The sequence below is a fragment of the Pteropus medius genome, unplaced genomic scaffold (assembly GCF_902729225.1).
Source record: "Pteropus medius unplaced genomic scaffold, Ma_sr-lr_union100, whole genome shotgun sequence".
Taxonomy (NCBI): domain Eukaryota; kingdom Metazoa; phylum Chordata; class Mammalia; order Chiroptera; family Pteropodidae; genus Pteropus; species Pteropus medius.
The window spans coordinates 2,037,215-2,052,360 of NW_024355205.1; the positions used below are offsets into that span (position 1 = coordinate 2,037,215).

The window sequence follows — 15,146 nt, forward strand, 5'->3', positions numbered from 1 at the left end:
AAACGAAAAGATAACTGACTGAATGGGAGAAGATATTAGCTTATGATACATCTGATAAGAGGTCAATATCCAAAAACATATAAAGAACTCACACAACTTAACAACAAAAAAACCAATTCAATTAAAAAATGGGCAGAAGACCTGAACAGATATTTCTCTAAAGAGGAAATATGGATAACCAATATATATATATGAAAAGATACAAGGTCACTATTCACCAGAGAAATGCAAATTAAAACCACATTGAGATATCACTTCACACCTGTCAGAATGGATTTATTGATTTATTATCAATAAATCAAAGAACAAATGTTGGTGAGGATGCGAAGAAAAGGGAACCCTCACATATTGTTAGTGGGAATGCAAATTGGTACAGCCACTATGGAAAACAATCTGGAGGTTTCTCAAAAAATTAAAAATGGATATAACTTTTGACCTAGCCATTGCACTTCTGGGAATTTATCCAAAGAAAACCAAAACAATCCTTCATAAAGATCTATGCACCCTTGTGTTCATGGCAGCACAATTTACAATAGCCAAGACATGAAAGCAACCTAAATGCCCATTAACCGATGATTGGATAAAGAAGTTATCATTCATATATACAATGGAATATTACTCAGCCATTAAAAAGATGCAATCCTACCATTTGCAATGACATGGATAGACCTAGAGGTTATTATGCTGAGTGAAATAAGTCAGAAAGAGAAAGATGAATACCATATGATTTCACTTACATGCGGAATCTAAGGAACAAAAAGAACAAACTAATCAAAAACAAACTCACAAATATAGAGAACTATCTGGTGATGGCTAGAGGAGAGTGGGATTGGGGGGATGGGAGAATGGAGTGAAGGATTAAAGAAGTACAAATTAGCAGTTGATAGATGGTCACAGGGATGGGGAGCATGGCATAGGGAATACAGTTAGCATTAATGCATGGAGAGCCAGAGGAGAGAAAGAGCAATTGGGGGGATCATTTTGTAGACTATATAAATATCTAACCAATGTACTATATACTTGAAACTAATAATAAAATAAAATTTAAAAAATGCAACATAAAAAATAAAATTTTAGTTTGTTATGACAACAACAACAAACAAATAAGACAGCAACAAACAAATAAGCAACAAACAAACAAATAAGACAAATGAACAGAGACTCATGGACATGGACAATAGTTTAGTGTTTACCAGAGGGAAGTAGAGAGGGGGGAGGTAGATAAGGGTGAAGGGTGTTAAATATATGGTCACTGAAGGCAAATTTGTGGGCTAAACAATTTTGCTTAATTAATATTCACTACCATTTATTGGACCCTTACTAAGTTATGCCATCCAATAAGATGATTTATTTGGATTAAGTCATTTGTTCTTCACAAACAACTCTAATGAGGTTGGTGGTGTTATCATTCCTGTTTTATGGATGAAGAATCAAAGGCAAAAAGAAGCAGTATATCTGAGATTGAAACACTGGCAGTTAGAGTCTGGAACCTATTTACTCAGCCATGACGTGGGGGCTGCCTCCAGCTTGGCCATGCTGCCTAGGGCAGCCCTATGACTTTGGATAAATATGGAACTCTCTTTAAATTTGCTTCTGCTGATCTCTAGTTCTCTCCTTCTGTACCTGTCCCACCAAATTTGGTGACCCAATTTTGTAACTATTTAACTACATGTTATCTTTTTAGTGTCTTCAAGCAGGGTCCAGATTAGAGTAAGGATTAAGAATGTCAGACACATTAGAACTGATTTAGCATAATCTTGAGAGAAGATAGTAAAGGGTCTAGAAACCATCTCGATGAATAATTCCATGAATTTGGGATTATTAGCGTGGAAGAGGGAAGCCCTTAGATAAACTAAATGGTAGCTATGTTCAAAGATTTTGAAGCTTTTCATAAGAAAAGAAGATTAAAAATGAGATCGGAGGGGTTATACTAAGTAAGACTTTTAGCTTAAAATAAGAAAGAACTTTGTAATAATCAGGCCTTCTCGATAATGGGGTGGGCTCTCTTGGGACCTAGCTAGGTTCCCTTTCTTGTAGAGACTAGAAGACAAATAGGAACACTGGAACGGGCAGTAAGTTAGTTGCCTGGATGGGCTTCAAGGTCCCTTTCAATTGTAAGATGACTATTTATTTAAATTTATGGTTTAAAGTCAGACATTAAAGCTGTTCAATTCTTCATTTAATTTTCATGTTACCTACACTGTTTCGTCAGCATCAGACCTTGGGTCTAGGCTAATGCCCAACAGGTGACGTTCTATGGGACCTCAGAGACTTGGTGGGCAGAATGCCTAAGCATTTGGTAATGTTTCTTCTTCCCTGCAGTATTTTTTGAGGTCACTGGAAATTGCCAGGAGAAGAGAGAAATAACTGTTTCTCTCTTTACCAAACCTGGTCAGAACAAGAATGAAGTCATGTTGACAGGCAACAGAAAAAATTTGTAGAAAGTAAAAAGAAAAATGGGTAACATCACTGGAGATAGCGGCGGTTCCCGCACTAAACTGACAGGTGGTCTGTGACCTTGCTTTGCTCCCAGATCCTTCTAGGACTCCTGGAATACAATGTGGATGCTCAGAAAAATCTCTCCATCTTTGTCTGGGAAGAAGGCCTCTATTTTTCTGGAGGGCGATCTTGTCAAAGTGAATTATACATTAGTTCCTCATGTCTGGCTGGTCTAGCAGAACAACCCTGCCTTGACCTAGGATAAGAGGGGAGGCAGACAGAGGAGGTAACGACAGCCCAGGGGTTGCCTTGGCTCAGCTGCCAAGATCATGCTGTCCTCCTGCTCACTCTCTCCTCCCAGATCACAGCATCTCCCCGCCACCACTCTACATTTGTTCTTTTTGATTCATTTCGATAAAGAACCTGACCCAGTTTAGGTTAATAGACCTACCTATTGGTCTATAGTCAATTGAAATATTCTACAAATACACACAGGAATTACTCAACCAAGGATACTGTGTAACTTATGCGTTAGTACTTTCAACCGAACCTTTTAAAATGGTATGCTTTAAGGGGAAATGTAGTTAGCGATATCCTCCTAATATACTGTCATGAGTACCTTTTTCAATTCATTAAAGCTCCTGAAAGATACAAAAACATACTGGATATACAGTAGATGTGGGGATAAGAAATTATGTCGACTGTTAGCTATCTTTAGAAAAGCAATTGTACCAGAGTAGAAAGAGTTCTGGATTTGCAGCAAGAAGAGCCAGGCTCGAAGGTGTGGCCCCCACTTGCTACCCAGGGCAGTGCTTTCCAAAATGTCTGTGGGGAAGGACCTGTTCTGTGGGTTGGTTGGTTGATTTGCATATTTTAATTTTCAATCCATCACAAATTAATGCTTTTGTAAAATATAAAATATAGAAAAAGTAAAACTTTTTATTATAGGATTTGACAGACATAAAATTAATCTGTAAAATTGCTATAAAGTGTATAAAGGCTTGCTCTCAGTTTCTGTACGTATCTGGTTGCAGATGAGCAATAAGACATTTGTGGGACACTGAATAGTGGCCTTCAGGAACTCACCTAGCTTTCCACAGTTTCTCCACTTACTCAGTCTTCTTAGGCAATATGAGGGTTAAGAATGATAATAAAGGTGTGTGATCAACTAAAAAGTGCCATCCATTTAATTATTGTCCTCATTAACAGTGGTTGAAATTGATGGCAAGGGGCCAAATACATTTTTTTTTTTAATGTGGTGCAATCAAGTCAGAATTCCTAGCAGCAGGCAGCAACTTCCCTTGGATTCATCAATTTCTCCAAAATAGAATGCTTGGCTGAGAAGCAGGAAGGGAGAAAGCCACTGAGAGACAGGAAATGACAGAAAGCTCCTGATGGTGTCCATTTTGTCTCTGGCTCTCTGTCTGGTGATAAGCTGGGTACCCCAGACTTCAATTTTCCCATCCATAGGACCCAGTTAACAGCAGTCACTAGTCTGGGACAGGCATTCAAGATTCCAGCTCAGACACACCTTTCACGCCACATTGCCACTTTCTTCTTGTCATGTCAGGGAACGAGGTCAAGCAATGTGCCCCGGAATCATAGTAGGAAATTTCAGCCACCTATTGGGCTCAAGAAGAGTCGTATTTGAATACAGAAACCAGCATGAGAGCGCTCCCTAGATGGTGAGGAGTCACGGTCTTTGCTGTAGGTCTGCCCTTGGGGTCCTCTTATCAAATCTCCCAGCAATGCTATTGGAAACAGATTCCGGTGAAATAGGGGGCTACACCAGTTGTTGCTAAATATTAGAGGCTCATAGGCATCTAACCAGACCACAGTACTCTACTTCCTCCATTGGCAAGAACCAGGGTACACCTCTCCATCATTCCCATCTCTCTGATGTTCTACCATCTTCCCGCTAGTCTTATCTTTTATTATTTGACATTCAAATGGACTTTTTTTTATATCATAAAAGTAATATATAAAAAAATTAAACAGTATAGAAAGATATGAAACAGTAAAGCAGATTTTCTCCCCATTTTCCTGTCCTAGGGATAGCTACTATTAATGATTATGTGTATATGCTTTCAAAAAATGTTAAGGCTTATAGAAATATAATATGTGCTAGCATATATATGTTACTTTCTCTATTTGATAAATGTGATTGCTCTGTAGTTTGGCAATTGTCAACATTATTTTTTTCTTCCATACTTTCTTTGACATTCAGATTTTGGTCTGATTTTACCTTCAAACTTTTTTCTGCAGTGAGATGAGCCCTTGTCCTGGTCTTCGCATCCCCTTGTCAAGGTCAAATCCCCAATGTTCCTTCTTCCCCCTCTCCATCCAAGCTCTCCCCTCCAGCCCTCACCCCACCCACCCAATTACCTTTCCAGCCTCTGCATGGTAATGGCCAGCGTTTTGTTCAGCTCGTCTATCATCCTGCAGCCCGAGGGGTGCATGGGAAGGGACCCTGTGGTGGAGGGGAGGTGCTGGCTGAGGCTGCCATACTGCAGCTGGTGCTGGATCTGGGACGGCAGGACCGTGTGGTGGTGCTGGGCCCCGCCCTGCTGGGCACTCTTCTGGGCTGCGTAGGATGCCAGGGAGAGATCTGGCCCCCCTACAGGCATACAGATCATGACTTTCTTTGGAGGTAGAGGAGGCGACAGTTTCACTGGCAGACAAGGCAATTTCACAGGGGCGCCAGGATCTGCAGCAGAAGGAGGTGAGAGACAGATATGAGTTTTGGGGCATTGGAAGGAACCCAGAAGACTGCAAGTGCACACCTTGGGACAGTGGCCATTGAGAGGCCCTGAGATAATATGCATCCACTGAAGACACCAGCAGGGTGAATGCTACTCAATTAGTTCCTACTATCTCATTTCATGCCTAAAGTATGCTGGCTTCAAGGGCCCTGAGGGACCCAGGCATTAGTGGCATTTGTCACGTGGCTGTCAGGCTGAGGCTCGCCAGCAGCAGGAAGGAGGAACGAATGCAATGTACTTTTCTGCTCATGGAAACCTGTGGACTTATAAAGAGTTTTCTAGGATATGCCATGATGCCTACAATTTGGCCACTGTAATGTGAACATATACTTCCTGTTGGCACTTTCTAACAGGCATGCTATTAGAAGCCAGCCCTAGATTCGAGTCTACTATTAACAGCTTATCCCTCCACAAAGTGACTTTAATGCTGCTGATCTCCATTCCTTCATCTGTCACCTGGGGACGATCACCCCCCCTGCAAGGAAGTTTTGTCAGGATTGTTACAGAGACAGCTCAGGTGCCCCCGGTGGGAGCGAGGTTTGAGCATGGTGGCCGGGCTGGCCAGCCCACTCATATGACATCCACAGGGAGCTGTTCAAACTGTAGGGAGGCTCCAACAGGCACTCTGTGGCCTGGTCAAACAGGCACACACTCAACCCACTGGTTCTATGACAATGGCTTAGAACCACTGAAGCTTCCCAGAGATGCTCCAAATTAAGGAGAGCTTATGGTCAGACCATACCTCAGGGTGTCTTTGGGATGACCTTGTAGGCCTCTGCTGTACCCCACACTTCTGGAAATTATCTAGCACTCGGGGGGACATGGCTGAGCCCCGTGGGTTGCGGCCTGCCTGGGAGAACATGGCAGCTGGGGAGGGGGCGGTGCATACTAGCAAATGTACGAGGCAGGTGAAGCACTCTCGACTTCACACCTGGTGCTCACATTGGGGAGCACTGCAGGATTTGACTCTTGGTCTTTGAGGCCTTAGATTTTTCTCTGTCTGCTTCGAGTATAGACTTCTTCCAGATTAAATACCACAGTATTGTTAAAATGACATTCCTAGAGCACAAATCCAATCATGTCACTCTTCAGTTTAAAACCCACCAGTGGCCTAGAAATAAAGCCCAACTTCCTGACACATCAGTCAAAGCTTCCATGGTCTGCTGTTCAGTTCATCTCTTCATGTCCACGCTTCACCTCTGCGAAGTCTGCTCTGATTCCTCCAATTGGAAATAACCTCACCCATCTTACTTCTGATCAGAGTCTTTCTTACTACTCGTACTGCTTTTTTTCTGTAGAATAAGATTCTACTTATTTGTTCACCCACAAATTCAGTTTCCACCCTCAGCTAAGTCCTATCAGCTGGCCTTTGTCCCTCACATTCTCCATCAGGGCCATTGTGATCTTCCCGGCTCCCCACCCTCAGTGATCACCTCTCCTATTTCATAGAGAAACCCGAGGTCAGCACTCAAGGCTCCTCCTCCTTTTGGATCAGGCCTTTTTCTCACCATTACCCATTGGCATCCACCCTCATTCCTGAACTGAGTTCCCCAAACCATCTGATGTTTCCATACCCCTAGGCCTTTGTTACCTTCCTTTAATTTAGAATATTCTCTGTTTTCTCATCTTGGTTAATTCCTGGTCTTCCTTCAATATCCAGTTCAAAAATGACCTCTCCCGAAAACTTTCCTTGATCATTACATAACTCCTTCTATTCTGCACCCATTGGACCTACTGTGGGTGTGTGGTATGTCACTAGGACATTAGAGCAAACACACCAGGCTTATTACATGTCAGATGTTGTTCTAAGTGCTTTTCATATCTAACCAATTTAATCCTCACCACAAGCCTGTGACGTAGACACCATTATTATCTCACTTTTACAGATGATGGCACTAGACTCTGAAGACACCAAACTGTGCTTCCTGTTTACAGAGCTGTCTTTCCTGGAGAGCAAAGACTGTGAATAATTTGTCATTATATCCTGAGCAGCTCACATAGCAAGAGGCTCAAAACATGTTTACGGAATAAGCTGAAACTGTGATGCTCTGGTGTGGGATGAATTCACACCTTCCCCAGAAAGAGACAGATATGAGCATAAAATAGATTACAGTTTTGGGATCATGCAGCTGTGGGTATATGGGCACTAAACTGCTGCAGAGACACAGAAAAGCCTATTAACTCCAGACAACCTAATAAGATTGTTCCGCAACATCAGAATGTGAATCAGTCATAACCACAAGGCTCCCTCACGCTCCCCTGAAGGCTCAGCCTGTTCATTGCCATCCCCATGCACAGGACACAACGTAACCACACTTTATAACAAGTGGTGCTAATCTCAAAGTGGCTGAGATGCAGAAACTCACCACCCTTGTCCCGTTCCTGTTACTGCAGGGTGCACTCCCGTGGCTCTTGGAAGGTTTAGCACAAACCTAGCGAATGCGATGTGTCTGGAAGTGTTAAAGTTTTTCATCCAGGGACCCTTTATCCACGATTCCCTCATTTGTGGGTCTAGTTGTCTGTCTAAGGCAGCTACGTACTCATTGGCTTAAACAGGAGAAAGTAGACCCAGGACGGAGCTGTCCGCCCAGGAAGGGAAAGTGATTACATTGGGTTCCACCTATGTTCCTAAGCTCTAACTTCCCGCACACACTCCTCCACAGTATTACTTGTCACTACTTCCAGAGAAAAACTTATTTGGTTTTACCACCGGCAAAACAGCCAAGTGTATCTCAGGAATCTATCAAAACAGGGAAGGAAGAAGTGATGAGTGGGACCAAATTAGTGGAGACAGTTACTTTTATTGTCCCAGGAAAGACAGGCTGGGACTTTGGAGAACCTTTTCTTCCCCTCTCCTGCCTTAATCTTCCTTCGGTCATAAATGAAATAGGGATAGAAAATGAAAATGAATCATTTAAAATAATGTTTGGCTCAGGAGATTTGATAAAAAGAAAGGAAATTAAGAAAATGGTTAAAATCAGGTAGTATTGTTGGCTTTCAGTAAATTAGCTCTGCATTCCCCATCTTTCTCCATCATCGTGGATAACCTCGCAGGACCTAAGCAGCTCAGATGTTTTGCAACTTGGCAGTACCTATTTTTATATCTTTATGACATCTTTACACAAAGTCATTCCTTATAACAGATCTGGAGGCATGATTTAGAGCTAGCTGTACCTGATCTGTCATTCTGAATTTCTGTCTATCTCTTTATCTTTCTGTGTCTCACAAACATCTGTATTTCCTGCTCCCTTGATCATGACACCAGCCTGGGACCTCGTCTCCCATTATTGCATAGGTGACAGAGTCCCAGCCCTCTCATGCCTGCCTTGTACCAGACATTTCCCTAAAGCGCAGTCATGCCTGAGGTCCCACGATGGCTCCTTACTCCAGTCAACCCTGCAAGTCCAAGTGTGACTCTGGGTCATCCCCGTTCTGCTTCCCAGGTATCCCTGGTCCACTCTGCCCTCTCTCATCAGGCCAGTTTCCACATTGGCTTTCCCAATAATCAGGCTCATTCCCTCTTCAGGGCCTCTGCTGCCTCCACCCGCTCCTCGACCAAACCATCCCTGATCCTGTATGATGACCAAAATCACATTCACCCTTCGAAGCACAAAGGAAGACCTAATTTCTTCTCCCTTGCAGCCTTTCTTCTCCTGAACTCCTGCATCACCACTTAATTCTGCCTTGATTTTGTGCTGGTTCCAGCTGCTTCCTTGTCTTTTCAACCAGCTCCTGGATGGCTCCTCTGGCGTGCACATCAGCACTCCCCCACAGGGTGCCCTGCCTGGAGCACCAGCGAGGCTCAGCTCTTCATGGCTGAGAGCCCTTGCCGCCCCATGATTCTCAGTCTTGGGTGCATTAGGATCATATTGATGTGGACCCCTTCACGCCCCTCTTCACGGATCCTATGTGGGGTCATGGTGGCGGGGTAGGGGTGGGGTGGTGGTGGTGGTGGTGGTCCAGCTTTATATTTTTAAATAGCCGTGTTTGAAAATTACTCTAAGTCTCTTACTCTTGTCTTTTGAAAACAAACAAACAAAAATGGCATTAATCCTCAGAGCAGAGTTCTTGGACCACCTGTAGATCCTTTGATGTTTGCTAGAAGTTTCTATCCCTAGGCTTCACCCTGACCTACTGAGTCAGAATCTCTGGGCCAGGTGTTTGGATGTTAAATGCTTCCCAGGTGCTTGCCATACATGGGGAGTTGAAAGTCACTGATTCAGCGTGCTAAACTGCATTGAGTACGATGCTGCCGGAGGCCGGGATATTCTTGCACTAGATGGCCAGGATGTCCATCCTGAGAGGTCACTGGCATGGTCTCCACGTTCTATTTCTATGCCCCCAACATGTAAAAAGTAAAAGACCAATATGTGTGTAGGAAACAAATTTACAGAAAACTAATTTGCCTAAAATCTATTCACCTAATAAATAGCTTGCCTCAATCTAAAGTTCACAATTAAAAGATTTATTTATAAACTAATTTGTTTAATGGCACTTCCGATTTAATTTTATATTTATAAAAATCATTATCACTGAGCATTTTGTGACTAACAAAATTTCTTATATACTTGTAGGTAGATCTTTCTATTTTATTTGCTTTAGAATACTTTTAAGGACATTTTAGACAAGTTTGCCTAAAGAGCCATTTTCAAAATTTTGTCACAAGCAATAAATACTTAATCAAAAGTTTAGCTTTTCCTACGGAGTTGACTCAATGATTCGAGATTCCAGTTGACTCAAGATTCCTCTTGCCTTGCTTATTTTTGGTTTGCCCTATGTGTACTGTATGCATTTGTTAGATGAATGAAGAAATATTTCTGTTTAGTGAGGCATCGATATTCCTGTAGTAAGGATGCCAGAATGAGATGAATGAATTGGTATTGTACTGCATGTCACCCACTTTTTCTTTCCAAGATAACAAATTCTTAGGGTAGTGATCCCATCAACCTCATTAGAGGGGTTGGGGAGAGGCAAATTTCTGGGCCTCGCTTTCAGAGATTCAGATTCAGTAGGTCGACAATGGGGCACAGGGGACTGCTTTGTAAATAAACTCCTAGATCACTCTGACCTAAGCGAAGACCACACTTTGAGAAAATGCCTTTATTTATTACCAGACTAAGAAGCACAAAGTCGTTACCAAAATTTGTCTTACTAAAAATAGAAGGTAAACTGTAAAAATCACACACTCATTTAGCTCTGTTAGCATCCACATATTGCTTAATCTCTTTGATGTTTAATTCTTCAATCTGTGAAATGGGGATGAATTAAGATGTCATAGGACTTTTGTAAAACTTAAATAAGATAAAGAACACAAACTGTGTAGCATAGTGTCTGACACTTGGTTAATAAATAGTAACTATGATTCTTGTTGCTCTCATTATTCTTTCGTCATTATGGAATTGCTTCCTCAAGAAACCCATCTGCTCTCCCCAAGGTTGGTGCAGGTGCCTACCACATGGATCATGGGCTCTGCACTTCACTTTGTCACAGCATTTCATATAGAGTCCATTTAATCCATTTTACTTTTCTTGGCTTGTTGCTTTTTTTTTTTTTCTTTTGGCAGTAGTTGGATGTGGTACCCTAATTAAATCACATTGGGTTTGGCTGTTTCCTCACCTGTTCACTAGCTGGGGCTGGGCCTAGTGCATACTAGGTACTCAATAAACATCTGTTGGTTTTCCTTCTCACCACGTCTTTAGAGCAGTGGGAAAGGGTAGAATGAAGTGACCCATTTCTCCTACACTAAGGCTCTGCTAATCAAACGGTGGTTCGGGGACTAGCAACAGCAGAACTTTTTGGGGGTATGAGGAAAATGCAGATTCCTAAGGCCCAGTCCAGACTTTCTGAATCAGAAAGTACATTTTGACAAGGCCTCAGGGAACTCTCCACAATCCAGTCTGAGAACGCTATCCATTAAGAGTCGTTCCTTGGTGAAGAGGCTGATCCCTCCACTGGCAAAATGACAAGAGCCCAGGGCCTTCTGGAGAAGGAACATGCTTTCTCTCTGAGGGCTGGGCAAGGACTTCAGGAAGCTTCTGCTACAGAGTGAGGGTAGAATGACCTGGTGAAATCAGCACTGTTTAGAGCTCAGAAGAGTTGGGGTTTAATCCCAGCTCCAGGACCAAGAAACTCTGTTGCTTTGTCGAAGATATTTAGCTTTCCTAATCCTCAGTTTTCTCATCTGTAGAAAGGGAGAAGTAAATGGATTACTGTCTACACAACTTCTATATAAGGTGCTGAGGGGATGAGTGGACTGAAATCCAGCCTGAGATGCATCCTGGCATGGGCCTGAATCACCCCAGAGGAGAAGGCAGTTTTTGTAATTCATTCTTCCAAAGAGCACATCTTTATAATTTTACAAAGCCTCCATACCAGATAAGCAGAGGGCCCGAGTATAAAATATCCCCCAGTACAGTCTTTAATATGTAATAGGAATTCAATAGATAAAGTCTTAATTGATTCTGAAAAAAATAATACTACATTCTCTGCCTCCCGCATAGGAATTGTGTGACAAGATAACGTGGACATGCTTTATAAATTGCAAAGCACTATATATATCTGCAGTGTTACGGGACTCTTGCCACACCTGTGAAAGTTCACCTAGCCCGATGCTTCGCAGGCTGGGGTGGGAAGTTGGAAGCCAAGAAGGCAACAGAGAGTGCAGTGGTCTTATAAGTAGGTAGGTGGAAAAAAACAGGTGAAAGAGAATCAAGTAGTGGAGCAAAGGAGTGTCCAAAAGACCATCTTCGCCCTTTTCCACGTTTGCAACAAAGCACTGCAGGAAAAAGAAAAAAAAAAAAGGGTTGTTTAGGTCTCAGCGTGTTGCATCGGTACTGAGAGCTGGTGGAAAGGAATGCAGATGTGGGAGTGAGAAAGCCTGAATTCTCTCCTATTAATTAGCTGGAAAGACTATCTAACCATTTTTTGGGACCCAGGCTCTTTTAACTCTAAAACTCCAGGGATAAAAAATGCCTTCAATATCGCGATAGCACCTTACTGAATAAAATGCTTTGCATGTCTCTGCTACATGACCTTTATAGATTGTTGGAGGACTCACTCTATCTCTTGTATTTATAATGATGATAGTGGCTGGTCCTGCTGGGGCACACATAAAGTTCTCTGACTTAGAAATGGATGAGTCTTCTGCAGCAAGACTGATCAAGATGCAGTATATTCATAAAACTGTCTCTGTTGATGGAGTGGGAAAAGTAAAAATGACCGGTTCCAGAGAACAAGGAAAATAAACCCAAACTCTGAGTGTCACAGAGCCATAAAACCCGAGAGAGCTGTATTTCTAAACATGACACAGCTCTGGCTTATGATTTCAGACAAAGAAATGAAAATCTCATATTACTTTTGTGCCATAGGATGGTAGAACGACTCTGGACTAAATGATTATGCTCCTAGCCTCTTTTCTCACCTGTATTAACACCTGCTGTAGAAGCCATTTGTATCTGCTGATATAACAGAAGTACTTGTTAATAGTAGTAGCACTTGATGTCTTAATGAACAAAGATGTTATAAGAATGTCATTTGCCACCTGGTTCCAGTGGGTTAGAATCTCTGATCTCCTTTCATAGCTACAGACATTCCACCCAAAGACTTAAAGGGCCAATAAGAAGTGTACTCTGAACTTAAGTATGAGTCCACTATCACTGAACTACTGAATCAGATTCCTGTTGCTGCAAGAAAGGTACTCAGAGCTCCATCAATTCCTTCGGGCCATCGTAGGGATTCTGTGGGAATCTGATTTTTTCTTTGGTCGAATGCCTGCAAAGGCAAACCGTGTTGACTGACCCCTTGTGGTGGGAGGGATGGTGTGGAGGGAAACAAGAGTAACAAATTATATGTGCTAAATGCCCCAAGTCTGGCTTGCTCTCCCAAGCCCCTCCAGCAAAGGGAGACTACAGCTGGCATTTCTAGGGAATATATCATGAGACCTTTCAGAATCCTAAAATTTAGGGCTCTTAGAGCATATGAAGCATCAGCACCAGCAACCAACTTTGGTTCAGAGCCACTTCCCACAAAGAAACATTTTTGTTTTTAAATTGACCCCTTCCAAGCCCATCGGGGAGAATGACAAGTGGAGGAGCACATGCCTCACTGAGAAGAGGCTGGGCAATGAATGGGGCTCACTCACTAGCTGACTCGCTTGTGCAAGCAATTCAATTAGATTTTTTAAAGTTAAACGACACATTACTCATTGTCAGGAAATTGCTCTCAAAGAGTTAAAACTGTGGATGTCCCTACAATCATGAGAATAAACATCTGTCGAAAACATGAATATTTTGTTAGAAATTATACACCACCTTTTAAAAAACATATTATACGGCTTATTTTGCAGCGGTGACTAGTGTTCTTGCCTCCCAGGGAGACTGAGTGAGGAGAGTGCCATTCAGCTGATAACAGCTGTTAAACTGAACCTCTTGCGAGGCAGGCGTAAAGGAAGGCGAGAAGGTCCAGAGATGGACAAATGAAAGGAGCATAGATCCAACAGTGCTTACTGGGGAGGGCTGCTGTCAGTAAATATCCAAGCAAAAAGGAGAGGGAATCACATCAAGACCACAAGTCCCAAAGGTGAGCATAAATATGTTCATCTGGTCTCAGAACACTAGAACCAGTGGAATGTAGCTATAAAGTTTGAAAACAGGAAATTTAGATCATATAAATGAAATACTACATTGAGCAGATGGAACTGTTATATTCATGGTGAAGGTACAGAGAAGTTCACGTTAGATACATAAATACGATAAAGGAAAAATAAGAATAGATTGCATCTGTTTATCTGATACACGATATTTAGTCATTGTTAGAGGATGTACTCGGATTTCTTGCATTATAGTGATGGTGGTGGCTGGTCTAACTGTCTGCAATTGGCATCTACAAGGTCATCCCATTTCCCCCTGAAATTCCCAGTGTGCTCCCTGACACCTCAGGCTGCACCCCAAGTCTGACCGATGGGCAGTTGTCATGTTGTAATTGCTACTCTTATAAGAGGTTGCTTTTCCATCCAGGTTATCATGTTTCCTTCAAATACTACAGAAAACGAGAGAATTAGATTTCACTTATGGCAAAACTCAGAGCCAGAAAATGAGTATCCTGCCATGAATGCTGCAGATGATCGTCCAGCTTTTCCTTCCATGCCACAGTGACAGAGGCTTCTCTTTCTCACAAGGCCTCTTGTTCTGCTGCTAAGGACAGTAGAGGGCAGACTAAAATAAATCTCTGCCCTCAGGAAACATTCCTAGGACACTTAAACAATGTCCAAGGGGAAGAACCCAGGGCAGCAGCTTGGTGACCTTCACAATCTCAGATTGATGCTGGACACCCCCAGTTCCATTTATACATCTAATTGTAAATCTACCCATCAGCATTATTATCCATCTTATCCACAGGAATATCACAGAGATCGGCTTGCATAAAATCACGTGATCATTGCTGAAAGTCCACAAAAGATGCCAGCTTCCTCCTCCAAAGTTAAATCCTTCATCATGGCATTCAGAGCTCTCCATAGCTTTGCTTCTACCCACTTCTGACATAATCTTTCATTAACTTCCAACAAGAATTCCATGTCCCTTCCACACTGGGCTATTTGCTAACATACTATGCCTCATACTCATGCGCCTCTGTGTACTCTGCTTTTCATTTCACAGCAACCTCCTCTCCCAAACCTACCCATCAAATTTTTAATCATCTTTAAGGCCTGCCCTGAATACATTCTTCTTTATGAACTTTTTCTAATTCTTCCAAAACTATTTGATCTCTTACTATTTGAATTTCTTTAGAGCCACATTTATACATCTTCATATTAAAATTTTTCTGTACTTTACAACTGCCTACAACCCCTATAGCTAAAGAGAGAACATCTTTGTAAATTATATCAGGTCTGGCAAGCACCTTGCACATGGTGGGCACTTAAAACATAAGTGCCATTCAACCTTACAA

The 15,146-nt window shown here is 42.2% G+C and overlaps 1 protein-coding gene across 8 annotated transcripts in view; it reads right to left on the reverse strand.

Moving 5' to 3' along the window:
* The window catches only part of LOC120598872 (phosphatase and actin regulator 1), a 288,350-nt gene that overhangs the window by 62,455 nt on the left and 210,749 nt on the right, over positions 1 to 15,146 (reverse strand). For all 8 annotated transcript variants that reach the window (XM_039857954.1, XM_039857953.1, XM_039857948.1 and 5 more), the window contains one exon: positions 4,825 to 5,146. In XM_039857954.1, coding sequence (XP_039713888.1) covers positions 4,825 to 5,146 — 322 coding nt within the window. The remainder of the gene's footprint in view (positions 1 to 4,824; positions 5,147 to 15,146) is intronic.